General features: G+C 43.0%; 1 protein-coding gene across 1 annotated transcript; it reads right to left on the bottom strand.

Moving 5' to 3' along the window:
- Positions 1–6,937: 6,937 nt before the first annotated feature.
- LOC118934458 (uncharacterized) lies at positions 6,938–11,515 on the bottom strand (the record flags this gene model as incomplete). Its single annotated transcript, XM_057495932.1, is given in 2 exon segments — positions 6,938–11,019; positions 11,069–11,515. Coding segments are annotated over 2 exon segments (4,446 nt in total), but the record flags the coding sequence as incomplete, so codon positions are not given.
- Positions 11,516–19,674: the final 8,159 nt, after the last annotated feature.

Raw genomic sequence — 19,674 nt, 5'->3', positions numbered from 1 at the left:
TAATACTAGTCATTGAGATGTAAACTCAATCCAGAATTCCAGTCCCCCATAACAGCCTGGCTAATGCCCCTACTGGGCCCCTTAATAACAGTTTGTGGTTTATTCTTAGTTGCCCCTTGTGTCCTCAGGTTCCTCCAACAGCGGCTAACCCAGATGACCTGGGTCGCCACCAACCAGATGTTACTTCACCGTTACGCACCTCCTCCCACTGAAACCCCTCCTTCAGCCTAATACCAGCCTCAAACCCCCACGACACCCCTTGTCAGCCGGAAGTAGCCAGATTGAGTCGTTGCCCATTATGACCAAAAGGCTGGAATGTTAGGCTGGAGAAAGGAAAAACAAGGGCATGCAAACAGAACAGAGAGATGCCATGGGGGAGAACAGACCAGACCCCAAAGTCCGTGCCGTATATGGAAAGGGGACAGCTCTCCCTGAATTCCATCCTGATGTGCCAACTAAGACCCAGATGTCAGCCTCCTCCCTCTTGGAAAGAAAAAAGTTTCTAGTTGACTATTATGTCACCTTTAGCCAATCATACCTCTCAACACCCCTTAGGATAGCTTGCCCACTCCTTCCCCTCCTAATCCCTTATAAGTGCCCCACCTCCCTAACCGTGTGTGACTTCTCTGGCCTCTGAGAATAAGGCCACAGAACCTCAACCGGAGGTATTTAAATAAATTACCTGGCCCTTTGTTGCCTCTCTTTGCCTGCTTATTTCGGCTAGAATTTATCTTACACCTCGGATGTTAGAAGGAACACAGGAAGAGCCAAATCAAAAGTAGACTATGAACAGAGGTTAAACACCAGGAAAAGCAAAGGCCATTTACCAAATATGATATACGCAATGAAAACCGAGAAAAAGGGTATCTGGTGTCAGGAACTGAGTCAATAAGAAGAAGTTGCTCAGAATGTGTTAGTTTCATGGTCGGTTCTAGATTATAGCTCACAATGACTTGACAAAGAAACAGGGAGAGTGAAAGTAGTTAGCATCTGGCTGCAGAGAGGCACCTTATGAAGGTCTTGCCTGAGTAAAAGAATGGCAATTATGAGCCAAAGGCCTGGCAGCAGAAAAGTGCACAGCATTTTCAGCACCAGTATTTGACTAACTTGACTGGCATATAGAGATTACAGAGGAAACAAAAGTGAAAGCAACAAGTAGCAACCGCATGTGAGATTTAGTGAGATACAGTAATGACTAGAAAGAGAAATACGGAATTGTGTTTTGAACACAAGCAGGATCAAAAGAATTTGGTGATCTTTTTTGTTTGTTGTGTTTATTTGGGGGAAGTTATTTAACTAAAGGGAACCTCATGCTTTGTTGTTTTTGTTACATCATGCTAGGCAAAAAGTATCTGAAAAGAGGTTAATAAATCCTTAATAATGAGACAGGAAGATGTGAAGATTGATTATGCTAAGTTGGTTTGAAGCTGGTGAAAACGTTATTAGGCAGTGATCGCTAAGGCTTTGCAGTTTTCAGTGGGTAAAGTAAGGGAGGTATGACCCTATTCTAAAAAATATCTTGATTTTCTTATAGGAATTACATTTGTAATTCTACCAAAGATTTTCCCATTACATACAAATCTATTTCTATTCAAATAATAAATTTAAGCTACCAATAACAAATGAACAATTACAAGAGTTCTAATAAGTTATGAGATCTGGTGTAATCATTTCCAAGTAATGCAGCCAGATCACTCCTTGAGAATTGGTACATGCTGGTACAAGATTCCTTCAGGACAGATTATCATTATTAAGGTGCACTTTCCACGTTTCCCATAATATACTGAATTTGCAATGTCAAGTGTTTCATTTAACATAAGCAGAAAAGTTATTAAGGCTTAAAATAAAACACATTGAAGTGTTTCAAATGTGAAGAGCTATACTTGTTTCCAATATGTTTGTAAATCACCCAGGAATGCAAGCATTTTTTTTTCCTTTTTGGTATGACAGAAGTCTATTTGTTATGTGTAAAAAGACTCATTAGCATCCTCCTTTCTCAAGCTTCCTTGGTATATCCTTAATGTTGTATTTTTAAAAAACGGAACCATTGATGTGTATGCAAATATGCATGGCAAGGTTCTGCTCATCTTAGTGTAAGCATGCTACCAAGTATTTTAAGTCAATATCAGGATCAAGTTGGAGACCTAGATGTATATCTAAAGATTAGAACGAAAAACATACATTCTCATTTATGCCTCAAATGAAAATCAGAGACTGTAAAAATGATATATATATATTGTGAAATACAAAATTAAACTTTACATATCATCAAATAAAGACAAAATAATATTGTCGGTAAAATTGAAACATTTCCAGAATATCTCGCCTGGCTTTAGTATATCTGCATATCAATAGGCATTCAGAGGTGGAAAGAAGTAGGGCTTTAGTGAATTTGCATCTTTCCTCAGGGGTGGAGAAGGTCATCTCCATATCAATGGGTAATACCTGGGCAACAGAGGGCTTACCTGTACCTGAGAGGTGAGGGGGAGGGCAGGTGTTGTTGCTGCTTGAGCAGAGAAGAAAGATGGTCTGGCACTGCAGTTTGTGAGCAATAAACGGGTTTTAAACTTTATTTTTCCCTTTGACTGAGTTTGGTTTTTAGGGGTATTTTGCCCCAGGATTTCCTCTCCCCTGACTTACATATATGTTTTTTAAATTCTTCTCAGTAGAGATCTGGAAACTGAAGTGTGGCTACCTAGAGTACCCTGCATTCTAAATAGTTTTTGGTTTTACTGTCCCTTTTTAGTTTTGAAATAAAATAGAATGAAAGAGACTAAGCCACAGTACAAAGCAAGCACAACTATGGATAGTGAATTTTACTGACAATTGTTACACAAAAATGTTAGTTCTTAAATAATTGCTTTTGAAGTAGTACTTGTGCCTGTTCTCTCTTCATTGTAAAATACAGTTAAAGATTTTCTACCCACTTTATACATCTAAAGGAACTATGATCAATTAGTAATAGGAACAGGTTGTGTGTCATGCTAATAAACTTAAATGTGGGTAATGTTCAAATGTCTTCCAAATATGCATTCTTTAAGCAAAAATAAATATCTGCAAGCTAAGCGAAGAAATTTCTTGATAAAAAGAGATTATGCTTTTGTGGGTAAAATTGTAACATTTCCAGAATATCTCGCCTTGCTTTAGAACATTTGCATATTAGTATGCATTCGGTGGTGGAAAGAAGTATGGCTTTAGTGCATTTTCCTTGTTCCTCGGGGATGGAGAGAAGTTCATCTCCATATCAATGGGTAACTACCTGGGCAAGGAGGACTTATCTGTACATGAGAGGTGAAGCTGAGGGCCAGTTTTGCTTCTGCTAGAGCAGGAAAGAGAGAATGGCCTGGACTGGAGTTTGTGAGCAATAAATGGATTTTAAAATTTATTTCTACCTTTGACTGATTTTGGTTTTTACAGGTATTTTACCCCAGGATTTCCTCTCACCAGACTTAGACCTGGTGTAGTCAGGAGGATTTCTCTGAACCCAAAATCTGTTATAATGGGTTTGACCTTTAGGTGGGCCACCCCAAGAAATAATGGGGAGAAGTGGCGCTCGCACTGAGGGACATGTGTCTACACTCGTGTGGCACCACCACCACTGCTGGCTGCACCAACCCCAGCCTGTTCCCCGACCCTAAGGCTACTGCTTCTGCCACTGCTGCTGCTTCTGCTGCTGGCTGGAGCCTGGTCACAACTATGGAAAGGAGATGTCCAGGTCACCTTGATAGAGAAGCAACTGGCTGCTGTGTACCACACCTTGCTAGCTACAGAGCCTGTTGGATTCTCCCAGAGGAGAGCGCTGCCCCAAATCACTCACAGAAGGCGTCTCTTGATGCAATAAGCAAGAGGAATTTATTCAGAGACCAGCTAGCTGGGGTCCAAGTGTCAGCCCGACGCAGCGGGTCTCAACAAGGACCCCGAGCACTTAGAGTCAGAAGTTTTTATAGCATTTTCAAAAAGGGCAGTATTTTTCCACAAACACATCACATTGTTTTTCCATAAAAACACATACATTTTGGCTGATGCCACATCCTGGGGGTCTGGTGAGATAAGATCACCCTCGGAATGTTAGGGTGGTTCTTAGTAAGGTAAGCTTGGTATGTATGATTAACTGATTGAGGTTGGCTAACTAAAGGTCACTGCAATCAACGCTGGCTGACTAACTTGTTTTTCAAGGTTCTAATATTTTCCTATTTTCTTCCTTCTATGTTAGAAAATGGTGTCTAAGCTTTTAAGATGGCTATACTTATGCTAACTTTCTATCTTCAATAAGGTTGATTCTTAGTGAAGGATTCTACATTTCCCCACTTCTTTTTAAGGAGCATTCCAATCATGGAATGCTTGTGTCCTCTTGTTGTGCGAGTGAATGATATTGTTGCCTCAACATTAGCACTTGAACGGTACTCACTCTTTCTCTAACAAAAGTTATCAGCCGATTTAGTATACAGGGTCTTAAAGTGAGGAGTAGTATAAGAATAAGTAAAGGCCCAGTCAAGGTGGATATCAAGGTTGTAAGCCACGGAGATCTAGTAAACCAGGACTCAAATAGCCCTTGGCCGGCCTCCCGTTCTCTCTTTGATCTAACCTTTCCCTAAGTTTTGACATTGAATCTCTTACTATTCCAGAATGGTCTGCGTAAAAGCAGCATTCTTCCTTTAAGGCTGCACACAATCCTCCTTCTTTTAAAAACAACAGATCTAATCCTCGCCTGTTCTGCAAGACCACTTCAGACAGGGAGGTTAGAGATTCTTCAAGTTTGGTAATGGATTGTTTTATAGTCTTTAGGTCTTCATCAATTGCTGTCCTCAATCCCGCATAATGTTGGTTCCCTTGGATAATGGCGGCTGTCCCTGTTCCTACTCCAGCTGCGACTCCTATTCCTAATAATACAGCTAAGGTCAGCGAGATTGGCTCTCTTCTATACCTGTGTTTTGGTTCAAATTCAGCTACGAATGAGAAATCATCATGATACATCAATTTAGGTACTAATTGAACCATGATACAGAAGTCACGGGAAGAATTGAAGGCGGAAGTAGAGACACATGGGGTCAATCCAGTATTACAGGCCCACCACCCTTCGGGAGGAGGGACTAGATACTCATTTTCACTTGAGGAATTTACGGATATGGTTTCATTACACAAAGCTTCATGAGTGGGGGGAACCGAACCTAAACATTTTCCTCTTCCAGTCACCTCGGTCAGGGTCAGCTTCTTATGGCTTCCCCAGCTACAGATCTCGTGGCTGGTCGTTCTGTTAAAATTTCCCAACAGCCCCAATCCTTCATAGTAAGGAGGTCCAGAGGAGAAACACAACCAACAGGATTTAGTAGTATTAGGGTTGGTGGTGTTTAGAACTTGGAAAGCCCCCTCAAGAAGATTGAAGAGGCACTGTCCAGTGTCAGGAAAGGGGGCTATTTGGTCAGGGGTGAGGGCAGCAGAAATAGTGATAGGGTCTACCGGAGGCACCGGAGTCTGCTTCAAGATCGAGGTTGGGAGACGTGGTTGATTTCTTAGGACAGAATTAGGTCCGATTGGGGCAGCTGGAAGGGTCTCAACTTTAAGTCTGACAGTAAATACGAGGCTCTTGTCATATCTAGATTTGTAATATCTAAGTCCCCACTGCCGTCCAGTGATCCACCCGTCATACTGGCGTCTCTTATCACTGAACGTGATATTTAAGGGGAGGCACAGTCTTGTCCATTCACAGTTGGGGGATGTGTGGTTCTGGGTTACTTTAAGGAGGTCCCAGTCAGACACAGGATTCTAATAAATGTTACCCGTAGTCTCACAACCCCAAGAGTTACAATAAAAAGATTTCAAGTCCCTACATTGTTGGGTTTGTTGGTAGGTTCGTCCGTCACGGGGGCAGACATAAAAAGTAGTGGTCTTTATCTGCTGGCGTGCGGCCGGATTTCTGCACCCAAAGTTCCATAAGCCACTTTGGCTCTGGGCTTGTTTTCCTCCGACGTAATATGCCGAAGTCGCGGGCCTGACCCTGTTTGCCTGCATCCAGCTAAGCTCGGGTATATCCCAGCCTCCTATTCCAGCGACTAAGGAGCAAACATCAGGGTGCAGGGATGGCCACCAGGTTTTAAGAGGAGCAACCTTAGAAATGGACCATACTGTCTCCCCTGTTTGGGAACAGACCTGCCATGTCAGTAGTCTAGGTTCGTGGGGGTTGGGGTCCTGAAGAGTGGGGAGTAGCTGGGCCATCAGAATCACCAGTGACACAATCATTCTTACACAAGCGAAGTTTAAGAGGGTTATCAGTTCGAATTACTCGCCAATCCGGGCCTGGTTGAGGTGCTCTCTTCAGATGTGAAGCGTGGACCCAGGAGGAGATGCCATCCACTTTCACAGCTGTGGGAGTAGTCAAAAGGACGATGAAGGGTCCTTTCCACCGGGGCTCAAGATTTCCCGTTCGGTGTCGTCTCACATAGACAGAGTCTCCCACTTGGAATTGATGAGGTACGAGATGTCCTCTGGCCGATAGACTTCTCAGATAGAGGCCCACACTTCTTTCTGCACAGCTTCCAGAGCCCGTAACCTTTCAAGCAGAAACTTATTAGTCACACATTCAGAGGATGTATGGAGGTGAGCTGCATTTAGCGGAGCTGGAGCTCCAAACATTATTTCAAAAGGTGTTAGTTTAAAATGGCTGGGGGTGTTTCTGACTCGAAATAAGGCGAAAGGAAGGAGGACTAACCAATCACATAAACCAGTCTCTATGGATAATTTAGTCAGGGTCTCTTTTAGAGTTCTATTCATCCTTTCTACCTGTCCTGAGCTCTGGGGTCTATATGCACAGTGCAATTTCCAATCTGTCCCCAGGATCTTGGCCAATCCCTGACTTACCTGGGCAACAAAGGCAGGACCGTTGTCAGAGCCGATTATTTGGGATCCCGAACCTGGGAAATATTTCTTCAAGGATCTTCTTGGACACCATCTGAGCTGTCTCAGTTTTGGTGGGGAACGCCTCTGCCCATCCTGAAAAGGTGTCTAGGAAAACTAGGAGGTATTTATATCCATACTTAGCAGGCTTAATTTCAGTGAAGTCAACTTCCCAGTAGGCTCCTAGCCGATCTCCTCGAAGCCTCTTTCTGCATATTACTTGATGTCTGTTCACATTTACTAATTGGCAAGGAACACAATTTCTTACAACCTCGTCTGCCAATTTTCCCAAACCGATGATATGATAAGGGGAATCTCGAACCAGGGTTTTTAGATTATTGGCCCCCAAATATGTCAACTGATGTAATTGCCTTAAGTATTCTCCTGCCTTTTTCTGGGGCAGGATAATTTTCCCATCTTCTGACTTATACATTCCAAGGGGTGGGGATTTTTGGATCCCCAACTTGTCCATCTGAGCAAGATCCTCGGGGGTATACTGAAAGTTCTTACTACATGTGGCTTCTGGGTACACCTGGAGGGGTAAGATGTTCATTCCCTGGGCTGCTTGTTTTGCGGCTTGGTCCGCCCTTCTGTTTCCTTGAGCTATTGGAGAGTCACTTTTTTGATGCCCAGGGCAATGTATTATTGCTACTTCTCTAGGTCTATGGATGGCTTCTAACAGATCTAAGATTTCTTGTTTATTTTTAACATCTTTCCCGGCAGAAGTCAGCAGCTCTCTCTGTCTATGTATAGCCCCGTGTATATGAGCAGTGGCAAAAGCGTAACGGCTGTCAGTATAGACGTTAAGTCTCTTACCTTCTGCCATCTTTAAAGCCTGAGTCAGGGCGACGAGCTCTGCCCCCTGCGCAGAAGTGCCCGTTGGGAGTCCGCTGGCCCACACAATTCGGTCATCATCTACTACTGCAGCTCCTGCCATCCTCTTACCTCCCATGATGTAACTGCTCCCGTCTGTGTACCAGGTCAGGAGTCCCGGTCCTTCTAAGGGCTGATCTCGTAAGTCCCGACGGGTCCCCGTCTCCTCAGCCAGGATTTCCTGGCAGGTATGAAGCACTTCTTTTCCCACATCGGGGAGCAGAGTAGCCGGGTTTAGGATGGCAGGCGAGGCAAATTCCACACGATCACGATTCAGGAGTAAGGTTTGATAGTGAGTCATTCTGGCATTCGACATCCATCTTTCGGGTGGTTGTCGAATTACGCTTTCCAGTGCATGAGGAGCAACCACAGTGAGTTTTTGTCCCAGCGTTAGCTTGTCAGAATCTTTAACTAAGAGGGCCACAGCTGCCACTACTCTCAAACAAGTGGGCCATCCACTACTCACGGGGTCTAATTTTTTAGACAAATAGGCGACAGGTCTCTTCCAAGGTCCCCATTGTTGGGTCAATACTCCTCGAGCTACTCCGTTCCGTTCATCCACGAAAAGGATAAATGGCTTAGTTATGTCTGGCAATGCCAGAGCGGGTGCCGAGAGGAGGGCCTTTTTGATATCATCAAAGGCCTGTTGTTGTTCAGATCCCCAAACAAACGGGGCTGCTCCTTTAGTGAGGGGATACAGAGGGGCTGCCAAAGAAGCATATCCGGGTATCCACAGTCTACAAAACTCTGCTGTCCCCAGAAACTCGCGAACCTGGCGTGCAGTAGTGGGAACCGGAATCTGCGTCACAGTCTGCTTTCGGGCTTCAGTAAGCCACCTTTTCCCATTTCTCAGGGAGTATCCCAAATAAGTCACTTGTTGTTGGCAGATCTGTGCCTTCTTAGCAGATACCCTGTACCCCAATTTGGCAAGCTCAGCCAAAAGGGCTCCAGTGGCCTTTTGGCAGGTTCTCCGAGTAGGGGTGGCTATCAATAAGTCATCAACATACTGTAACAAAGTTACCTGTGGGTTAGAAGCTTGGTAGAAAGCCAAATCTTGATGTAGAGCCTCGTCGAAGAGGGTGGGCGAGTTCTTAAATCCTTGTGGCAATCGAGTCCAGGTCAATTGTCCAGTAGTTCCTGTGGAGGGATCTTTCCATTCAAAAGCAAACAGCGGTTGGCTGCTCTGGTGCAAGCGCAGACAAAAGAAAGCATCTTTTAAATCTAAAACTGAATACCAGGTGTTTTCCGGGGCCAGGGAGCTTAGTAGGTTATAAGGATTTGGCACAGTGGGGTGAATGTCCTGTGTCCTTTTATTAACTTCTCTTAAATCTTGTACTGGTCGGTAGTCTCCCGTTCCTGCCTTTTTTACAGGCAGCAAGGGGGTGTTCCATGGGGATTGACATTTTACTAATATCCCCTGTTCCATAAGCTTCTGGATATGCGGCTTAATTCCGTCCCTGGCTTCTTTACTCATTGGATATTGTCTCACAGTTACTGGCAAGGCTGAAGCTTTTAGTTCTATGACTACAGGGGGCTGGTTCTTGGCGAGTCCCATGCCGGCCGTTTCCGCCCAGGCTCCTGGGAACCGGTCAAACCACTCCTGACTTATTTTGGAGGGCTCCGGCTCCTTAAAAAGACGGTATTCATCTTCTAATCTTATAGTCAGGACGCTTAAGCTCAAAGGTTTATTCTCTTGATTGGTCACCAGAGGTTCCCCGGCTTGAAAGGATATTTGGGCCCCCACTTTGGTTAAGATGTCTCTTCCTAACAGGGGTGTGGGGCATTCCAGTATGACAAGGAACGAGTGGTTTACTCGTCCTACTCCTAAATCCACTGTTCTCCGGGTAGTCCACACATATTGTTTCTGGCCCGTAGCCCCAATCACCTAAGATTTTTTATCAGAGAGGGGGCCCTTTGCCTGAGTCAATACAGAATGTTGAGCACCGGTGTCTACCAGGAATTCAACGGGTTGCCCCTCCACTTTCAGAGTTACCCTGGGCTCGGGGAGGGGCTCCGAGCCCCGTCTTCCCTAATCCTCGTCTTCCAGCAGGGACAACACCTTCTTTGGAGGCTTTTTTAGTGGCTTTTTAGGGCATTCTTTTACCCAGTGCCCTTTTTCCTTGCAATATGCACATTGATCTTTATCCAAAGGAGGCCGGTTGCCCAGGTGCCCTGCCTTACTAGTTCTGCCGCTAGAGGGCAGGCGTCCCTTGCCTTCTACCACTGCGGCCAAGATCCTTGTTAAATTTCTCTCATGTTTCCTATCCCTTTTTTCCTCTTTACTTTCTCTTTCCTTCTCCTTCCTCAATTCCTTTTCTTCCTCAGTCTCTCTCTTATGATAAACTTTCTCAGCTTCTTTCACTAAATCTCTCAGCGACAAATCTTGTAAGCCTTCCAATCTCTGAAGCTTCTTTCTAATATCAGGTGCTGATTGCCCAATAAAAGCAAGAGCCACTGAGGCACTGTGCTCCTCGGAAGTGGGGTCAAAGGGAGTATACCGCCTGAAGGCTTCCATCAGGCGTTCTAAGAACACTGCAGGCGCCTCAGTGGCTCCCTGACTGACCTCTCTTACCTTGGCCAAATTGGTGGGGCGCCTCGCGGCCCCGCGAAGACCCGCCACCAGAGCCTGGCGATAGATGGTTAGTCGCTCCCTACTTTCTGGAGAATTAAAGTCCCAGTTGGGTCTGGTCAGTGGGAACCCCCTTTCTATATCATGAGGGAGTTGTGATGGTCGTCCGTCAGCTCCAGGCACATTCTTTCGCGCTTCCAGGAGGATCCTTTCTCTTTCTTCCGTGGTGAAGAGCACCTGTAAAAGCTGCTGACAGTCATCCCAAGTGGGCTGGTGAGAAAACATTAGGGACTCTATCAGTCCAGTTAGTTTCTGTGGTTCTTCTGAAAAAGGAGGGTGGTTAGCTTTCCAGTTGTATAAATCAGCAGAGGAGAATGGCCAATATTGCAGAGGTTGGAAAGGCGGGTCCCCTTCCTCTCCGAGGATGGGGGACCCATAAGACCGGAGGGGAAAAATACCCGGTGGTTCTATTGCGGCCCCTCGGCGGCGTCGAGTTCCCTGGGCCGGTCCCGGAAGCGGTCCCACTGCCCCGGTGCCTGAAGCTAGGGGCAGTGGGGGCGCTGGGGCTGGGGGCACCTGGGCTGGAGGCGCCGGGGCTGAGGGCGCCGGGGCTGGGGGAGCCGGGGCTGGGGGAGCCGGGGCTGGAGGCGCTGGGGCTGGGGCAGGAGGGTAGGGAGGGGGATGGATCATCAACCATAAGTAAATCTTGAGTGTCAGGGTGAATTTTGGTAGTCTCTTTTTCCTTGCTCTGAGGTTGAGCCTGGGCCACTAAGACTCGAGAGCTCATTTTCTTTTGCACCCAGGGCTTTACCCAGGGTGGTGGATTTTCCACTAACTCCTGCCAGACCACAATATAGGGTTGCTGATCCGGATGTCCTTGAGACGAACTCTGAAAAACAACAGCTTTTACTGCAAGTAAAGTGGAGAGGTCAAAAGTCCCCTCCGGGGGCCACCCTACATTAAGAGTGGGCCACTCGGAGGTACAGAAAGTCTGCCATAGCCCCTTCTTAACTTCTACTGACAAATTGTGTGCCCTCGCTCTCACTTCTGTCCAGTGATCTAACGTCAGACTGAGTGGAGTCGTTACCGTCTGTCCCATGGTCAGTATAACAATTATTAGACACGTACAGAACACAAAAAACAGAGACACACAGAGATTAGACACACAGCGGCCGCACTTAGTTTTCTTCAGATTTCTGACCAAAAACCGAAAAGAATCAGTGGGCTGATACTCTTGGCGCCCGAATATCAACCTTATATCATCAGATTCACTTTGCCGGAAAAACAGATGAGAGGCCACCAGGCGTCCCTGGCCCTCCAATCTCCCTGAGGCGTCCCCCAGGGTTGCAGCCTGCGGTTCTCCAAGTACGTCTACTGACCACAGTCTCGATCCCTTTACGGGATCAGGACGACTGCCAGACAAGGGTACCCCTTTTCAGAATTCTGACCGGTCTTACCAAGAAACAGAACACAGAACACAGACAACTCAAGGCGCCACTTAGTCTTACCTCTCCCTCCAAGGGCGACTTTCAGGAGTGAAACGGGGCGAGCGCACAATCCCGGACGAGCCCCCAAATGTTGGATTCTCCCAGAGGAGAGCGCTGCCCCAAATCACTCACAGAAGGCGTCTCTTGATGCAATAAGCAAGAGGAATTTATTCAGAGACCAGCTAGCTGGGGTCCAAGTGTCAGCCCGACGCAGTGGGTCTCAACAAGGACCCCGAGCACTTAGAGTCAGAGGTTTTTATAGCATTTTCAAAAAGGGCAGTATTTTTCCACAAACACATCACATTGTTTTTCCAAAAAAACACATACATTTTGGCTGACGCCACATCCTGGGGGTCTGGTGAGATAAGATCACCCTCGGAATGTTAGGGTGGTTCTTAGTAAGGTAAGCTTGGTATGTATGATTAACTGATTGAGGTTGGCTAACTAAAGGTCACTGCAATCAACGCTGGCTGACTAACTTGTTTTTCAAGGTTCTAATATTTTCCTATTTTCTTCCTTCTATGTTAGAAAATGGTGTCTAAGCTTTTAAGATGGCTATACTTATGCTAACTTTCTATCTTCAATAAGGTTGATTCTTAGTGAAGGATTCTACAAGCCCACTCCTGGAAAAGCTCCAACTAAGGTAATAACCACCTATCCCATTGTGGGGTGGGTGAGCAACTGGACCCAAAGGCCATGGAGTGGTATGGCACAGACACCTACAGTATATCATGTGACTGGCCATTTGCCTTTGGCAACCCCAGGGAATAATGAAGAGGACACTTTGGCCCAGGTATGCTGGCTAGAAGGAAAGCCTGCCTCTGATGTGGCCCAATGGCTACATCAGGGTTTGTTGCACATGGAGCAAAAGACAATGTGGGCTGTAGCCTGTTGGTGGGGCTTGCCATTGACCTTTGAAGAAGTCAGCCAAGCCTGGAAGGAGTGCCCTGCACATTGTGCAGATGAGCAAACCACCAAGAGGGTCCTAGAACTTCTCTTTATAGCCTATGGCTGGTCACTGCTGATTGAGATCAATCAAGGCACCCACTTTATTGCACATGCATTGCAAGGATGAGTGCAGCAATTAGGAATAAAATGGATCAACAATAGAAGTAACTATATCTTTCCAGGAAGTGAAGGTAGAGCCCCTGGTATTCCTGCTGACATCCCTGTGTTGGGACCTAGAAGTATCTGCCATTGCTGCAGTTGCTGCTGTTGCTCCATTTGCAACTTCTCAGTCTCAAAGACAACAGGAAGAACCAGAATCATGAAGGAAGTAGTCCCAATCCATAAGGCTTCACATGGACCAGTGATGGCTAGCTCTTCTGGCACTTTGGGGAAAAGCTCTGGAAGCTGGCCTCCTTCGTATTCCTGGAACAAGAGCAAATTGGCCCCCCACAATCACGGTTATTTGCTTCTATAGTCCTTGTATCCTGGATGCTCTCCTTGGCTGCAGTTGCTGTGTGATAGCTAGAATGGACAAGCTTTGACTTAATCTGCATGGGACTTTGAACCTAGCTGAATCTTCTGGCTTGAGAATTATCATGATTGTGTTGCTCTTGTCAAGAAAAAAATGCTTAAAGAGAGGCCTGACTTTGTCTACTGTTTGGTAAAAGTTTTGTGAGCAATCTAGCATGGTTGTTAGGAATGAGTAAACAAGTGTAGAAACATATTAAGTGATTAGTGAGAGATTGTGCTGTAAAGTACATTTACTCAATCTATATAGGCTGAATCCTCTGACTTGAGAATTATCAAAATGTTATTGCTGTTGTTATTGTACATTATTAGATAGGTCAGAAGAGGGGGGATGAGTAAATTGCAAGGCGAGATATCTGGAAGGGTGGCCTGTGGGTAAAGTTGTAACATTTCCAGAATATCTCACCTGCATATCAATAGGCGTACAGTGGTGGAAAGAAGCATGGCTTTAGTGCATCTGCATCATTCCTCAGGGGAAGAGAGAAGTAACTCGCCATATCAAAGGGTAATTACTTGGACAAGGAGGGCTTATCTATACGTGAGAGGTGAGGGGGAGGGCTGATTTTGCTTCTGGTAGAGCAGGAAAGAGAGAGGGCCTGGACTGCAGTTTGTGAGCAATAAATGGATTTTAAACTTTATTTCTCCCTTTGACTGATTTTGGTTTTTAGAGGTATTTTGCCCCAGGATTTCCTTTCCCCGGACTTACAGCTTTTTTACATCCTAAAGAGCTTTTGTCAAAATCACAAAATGAAAATTCCTTCCTGAGGGTGGAGTTGGGGCTGACAGAACTGACACTTGTTTCGTTGGGTACCTGTTATGAGTCTAGTTCTCTTCAGGGATGCTATGTATTAGAAGACACTATTTGAACAGTAGTATATCTAAATTCAGTTTACAATGAACTATATACTTCATAATGTCAACTATGGTGAAAGCTCCCATGCAAATGAAAGTGTTTCCTTTCATCTACACTTATAGGAAAAGAAAGACATATCCTCATACATTACTAATATAGTAATGTGAAGAATAACAATAAACTATTTATTATGTATCAGTTATGAGCCAGGCAATATATTTGATATTTTCATATATATTGACCAATTTAATATGCATAGTCTATGAGTTTTTATATCCCCATTTTCCAGATATGCAAACAGGCCCAAAAAGATTTTAAAATTGCCAATATTAAATAGCTAGTAAATGAAGAGTTGGGTTTCAAACCAAGATCTGTCTGATGCTAAGGCTGATTTCTTTCTAGTATTCCACAGTACCACTTAAGAACTTATACTGCATTTGACATTTAACTTGTAGGATGCTGGAATGTTTGTATTGTTATCTAAACAGTTGTAATTTAGGATGGTGCAGATAAAGTATACATTTATTCAAAATAAAATCTCAGAAAAGATAAATTTAAGACAGCGGTTCTATAACTTATGAAGTATAATTTAAGAAATTAACTTCTGAAAGCCTCATAGATCATTTATAATCGTGGTAAAATGTAATGATTATAAATTAGTGACCTGGAAATTATATTTTTAGCTCAAGGTATTTTAAGGAAAGGAAGACAGGGTATTTGGGGATTGCTGGCTTAGAAGTCATTTGAGAAGTGCATTAGTTTCCTAGGTTTACTTACTAATTTTAGCATTCTATTAAAAAACTTGTTTCAGAAAGAGAAGACTCTTGAAGCAATGTCATTTACTGTTGTCTAAAAAAAGATCTTTCTATGGATATTTTTAAAGAAAAAACAATGTTCTTCACTAGAAGATCTCAGAGGAGACACATGTAAGGAGAGAATATGGTGTTTCTCTTTGAAACACTACTTTCAGCTTTATGGTGAAGTGTTTTGATTTTGATTTCTATCTTTTGGACTCCTGTGCAAATCACTGATTTGCAGTAAAACAGGAAAAACAAGAAGAAGAAAAGCTGAACAATGGGTTTCCTCTTAATCTACTTAAGTTGAATAGCTTTATTGCTATTTGTATACATGCTGTATATGAATACTGAAGTCATGTGCAGTGTTCTTGGTCCTTTTTTCAGAAAGTGATGCTGTCACCAAACCCAAAGTAGAGCTGCTGATGAAGTAATGGCAGAAGTAGAAACACTGAAGTGACTGCACCCACCAGTGACCTCAGAATGCTCTGTTCAAAGTTGCACGGGTGTTAACAATCCTTTAGGTCCATGTTTGGCACTCTCTGAGTATACGTCACTGTTTTGTTTGCTACTTACATTTTTCATATTTCTAAGTCATTTATATAGCATCACATGAATCTGATTACATGTTTACTTCAGATGTTTAAGATACTCAGGGCGCATCGTTGTAGAATAGGAACATAAGCAGTGTTTTTCCAAAGGTTATTATATGAAAGAATTGAAAGATAAATTTAATTCATACATGGCATATAACTTTTTGAAACAACATAATAATAGATTATTTTAGTTCTCAAAGCTGGATTAATTGGAATCTAAAGGAACAAACTATATTTTTTAGACTGAATTGAATGTTTCTGCGATTTTTTTTCCCTTTCATAGTCCTTATGAATTTGACACCTAGATATCTAGGTAAGGCAACGTGTCAGGATCCAGTCAGTCAGTAGGAACTTCAGAAGAGCAAATGAAATGAGCCTCAGAAAGCAAAGAGCCAGCAACACAGGCAGAGGGATGAGGAGGAAGTGGGAAGAGATTTATGAAACAACAAGGCGTGGAGTCATCAGCCTGAACACGTACTGAGGAGGAACCAATGGAAAAAAGAATGTCACAATAAAATCATTACATATTATATCATACCATATTATAAATTATATTAATTTCAATAATCCATAGAGCAAATGAATCACCTAGAAAACAATGACAAAGTATGTGTGTCTTACTTCCCATAGTCTAGTGCTAAGATGGTTATTTCCACTTCCCACAGAAAGTTATGAAATATCTCACTGTACATGTATTTTTTGGAAATATTACTTTTCCATTTTTACCATGCATCAGATATTTCAGGACCCACTACTGGTCAACACGGAACTGTGAAGGACCTAGCATTTTACTGGTCTTCAGATGGAAAAAGTATCAAAATCAAAGTATCAGAATCTATTATGGTAGGACCATATATTTTAAAAATATTCCCATAACAGTGGGAATTTTAATTTTATCCTCCATCATTTGATTGGGTTAAACCCTAATAGTTTAAACCATTATCAAAATAACATGTATTTTTTTCTAATAAGCTTAGTGATTTTATTCACTTCTATCTCTCCCCTGGAATGGTACAATATCCCCTTTCTAATTATTTTGCAAAAATCAAATGAGCTGATATTTAAAGAAGTAGATATGAAGACTATTATCTTCTTTCCACTAAATTATTGGTTAGCTTTACTTAATTATAGACCTATTGTTAATACATGGACCTATTACTGTTTGTTTTTTCTAAATGTAATGCCAAAATATCAGTATATTTTAATTCACATTAACTATCATAATTGTCCTGTTAAACTTCATTAATTTGTGCTTTGCAAAATCAGAATTTGTAATACTTCAAACAGATAGTAGACTGATACTGTTTAAAAGAATTTAGCAAGCCAATCAATCAAAAACAAAGGAAAATACCAATTAAAGAGAAGATACAGTTTCAAAATATATTAGAAACATTCATTGATAATCCAAAAATATTACCCTAGTTTGCACAGAGAAGAACACTTCAGTTTTCATATAGTCATTATAAATAATTCTTGACTAGACATTGAATTCATATTCTTACTGGGCCCTATGCATTTTAAATGATTTTCTTTTATTCATGAACACTTAGTGTAGGAATCCAAATCCCATTACTATAATGTCCTATCATCTAAGACTAATTAGGGGGAAAAAATCATATTTGAATGAACAGGCTTTTCTGTACAGGAAAAGTATTATAAAGTTAATGTTCTAATCTATGGAATGATCCCTGTACACCAAATACCAAATGATGGGAAGATGGCACTTACTCAGTATTTGTAGAAACTGATATACTAAATGCTGATTCATTTGAACCAGCAAATATTTATTAAGAATCTGTTATGTAGAAGGCACTGTGCAGGTGTATCGTGCACCATAACATGTAAATGACCTATCACCTTCTATAGGTCATATAGTCAGATTCTCAAGAAATGTTCACAGTCCCTTCTTCTCCTTTGTTTCTACATATACTAAAACAAATTATGAAAAAAAAGAGAATACTGTTGCCTTAAGTAACCACTATCTTACCCCCTCCACACATATTCTGTATGCCTCAAACGTGCCATAATTTGTTTTCATCACTGGATTTCAGTTAAATTAACTTTTTGAGTATAGGGAAGAAATTCAAGCAGAATAAAGTTATATAAAAGTTAAGCACAGAGGGGAAAAAGACAGTGGCATGAGAAGTGAGGCAAAAATCTCCTCCCAAAACCACATATAATATGAAAATACAGCAAATACAACTAATCCTAAAAGAGTGACCAGAAAGATGGCAGCAGCCAGCCTCCATCTTGGAAAAGAGAAGATTTCATGGAAAAGGGTAAAGTAACAAAGTGGGGATCCAGTGAGATCTGAGCCCTCCCCACACCCCAACTCACATACAGGAGGAAGAGAAACAGACCAGGGGAGGGAGTAGAATCCCAGGACTGCTGAATACTCAGCCCTAGAGATCTACTCTGGTAGCACAAACCCACATTTCATGGTGCTCTGGAGATCAGAGGAGTTGGAAAACAAAGACAGGAGGAATACTCAGAGAGACTGAGATTCCAGCTGCTAGTGGAGAACAGGTTCCCACAAGCGGCTGCTCTGGGATAAAAGAAAGGCAGCCACTCTGAGAGACTTCCCAACAGCGAGAGGGCTGCCAAATTAGGGGCAAGGATTACACAAGAGTTTGCGGTTTGCGGTTCAGAAGAAGGAACAGGTGGACAAAACTGTCCCAGCACACTCGGAACAACAGGTTGGGAACTTTCAGGAGCTTCAGGTGCTCCATTCCCCTGGCTGGCAGCACAGCCCTGAGACTCCCACCATGATACACAGCCTGCCACTCCTTCCTCCCAGCCTGGCACCTGTGTGCAAACCTGCTGCCTCTGCCATTGCAGCAGGCCAGCCAGTGGGCAGCCCCTTCAATGGAAGCCACAGGGGTGTATCCCAGAGGCTCTTCTCAGCTCACTGGCCCTGAAAGCAGAGACAGGCACTACAGTGGAGAAGCAGGTAAAAGCTCTTTCCACCTGGCAGATATGAGTACCAATTGCCTGCAACACTTCCCATCATTCCAGGTTCTGGGCAGCTCGAAAGAGTAGAACTTCAGGGCACTAGTGGGTGCCATCTACAAAAATGTAATATTCTACATTATCCAGTAGCATTACATCCAAAAGACAAGGAATAACAAATGCTGGCGAGGATGCAGAGCAAGGGAAACCCTCCTACACTATTGGTGGGAATGTAAATTAGTTCAACCATTGTAGAGAGCAATATAAAGGTTCCTCAAAAAACTAAAAATAGAAATACCATTTGATCCATAAATTCCACTCCTAGGAGTTTACCCTAAGAATGCAGCAGCCCAATTTGAAAAAGACATGCACCCCTATGTTTACCGCAGCACTATTTACAATAGCCAAGAAATGGAAGCGACCTAAGTGTCCATCAGTAGATGAATGGATAAAGAAGATGTTGTACATACACACAATGGAATATTATTCAGCCATAAGAAGAAAACAAATCCTACTATCTGCAATAGCATGGATGGAGATATAGGGTATTATGCTCAGTGAAATAAGCCAGGCAGAGAAAGACAAGTATCAAATGATTTCACTCATCTGTGGAGTATAAGAACAAGGAAAAACGGAAGGAACAGAGCAGCAGCAGACTCACAGAACCCAAGAATGGATAGTGGTTACTAAAGGGACAGAGGTTGCGGATGGTGGGTGAGAAGGGAGGGAGAAAGGGAATAAGGGGTATTTTGATCAACACACATAATATGGGGGTGGGGGCACGGGGAAGGCAGTATAGCCCAGAGAAGACAAGTAGTGACTCTATAGCATCTTACTACACTGATGGACAGTGTGTGTAATGGGGTATGTGGGGGGGGACTTGATAAGTTGTGTGAATGTGGTAACCACAATGTTGCTCACGTAAAACCTTCATAAGATTGTATATCAATGATAAGTTAATAAAAAAAACCACTGAAATAGTGATAGTATTTTCTTCTAGGATTTAAACTATTCAAAATAGATATAAAATTTCTGACAATTAGTAACCTGCTGCACCATATTCCCAGCATATTTGATACTACTTATGATGTCAAATATGGCATCTAGATTTAATTCTAATGACGATCCTTTGATAATAATTTTCTTCTAACTATATAAACTTTTAAAAACTATCACTTTGGTAATA

This window comes from Manis pentadactyla, chromosome X (assembly GCF_030020395.1).
Source record: "Manis pentadactyla isolate mManPen7 chromosome X, mManPen7.hap1, whole genome shotgun sequence".
Taxonomy (NCBI): domain Eukaryota; kingdom Metazoa; phylum Chordata; class Mammalia; order Pholidota; family Manidae; genus Manis; species Manis pentadactyla.
Note: the sequence above shows the minus strand (reverse complement) of the source record. Positions and strands in the feature narration are given on the sequence as shown.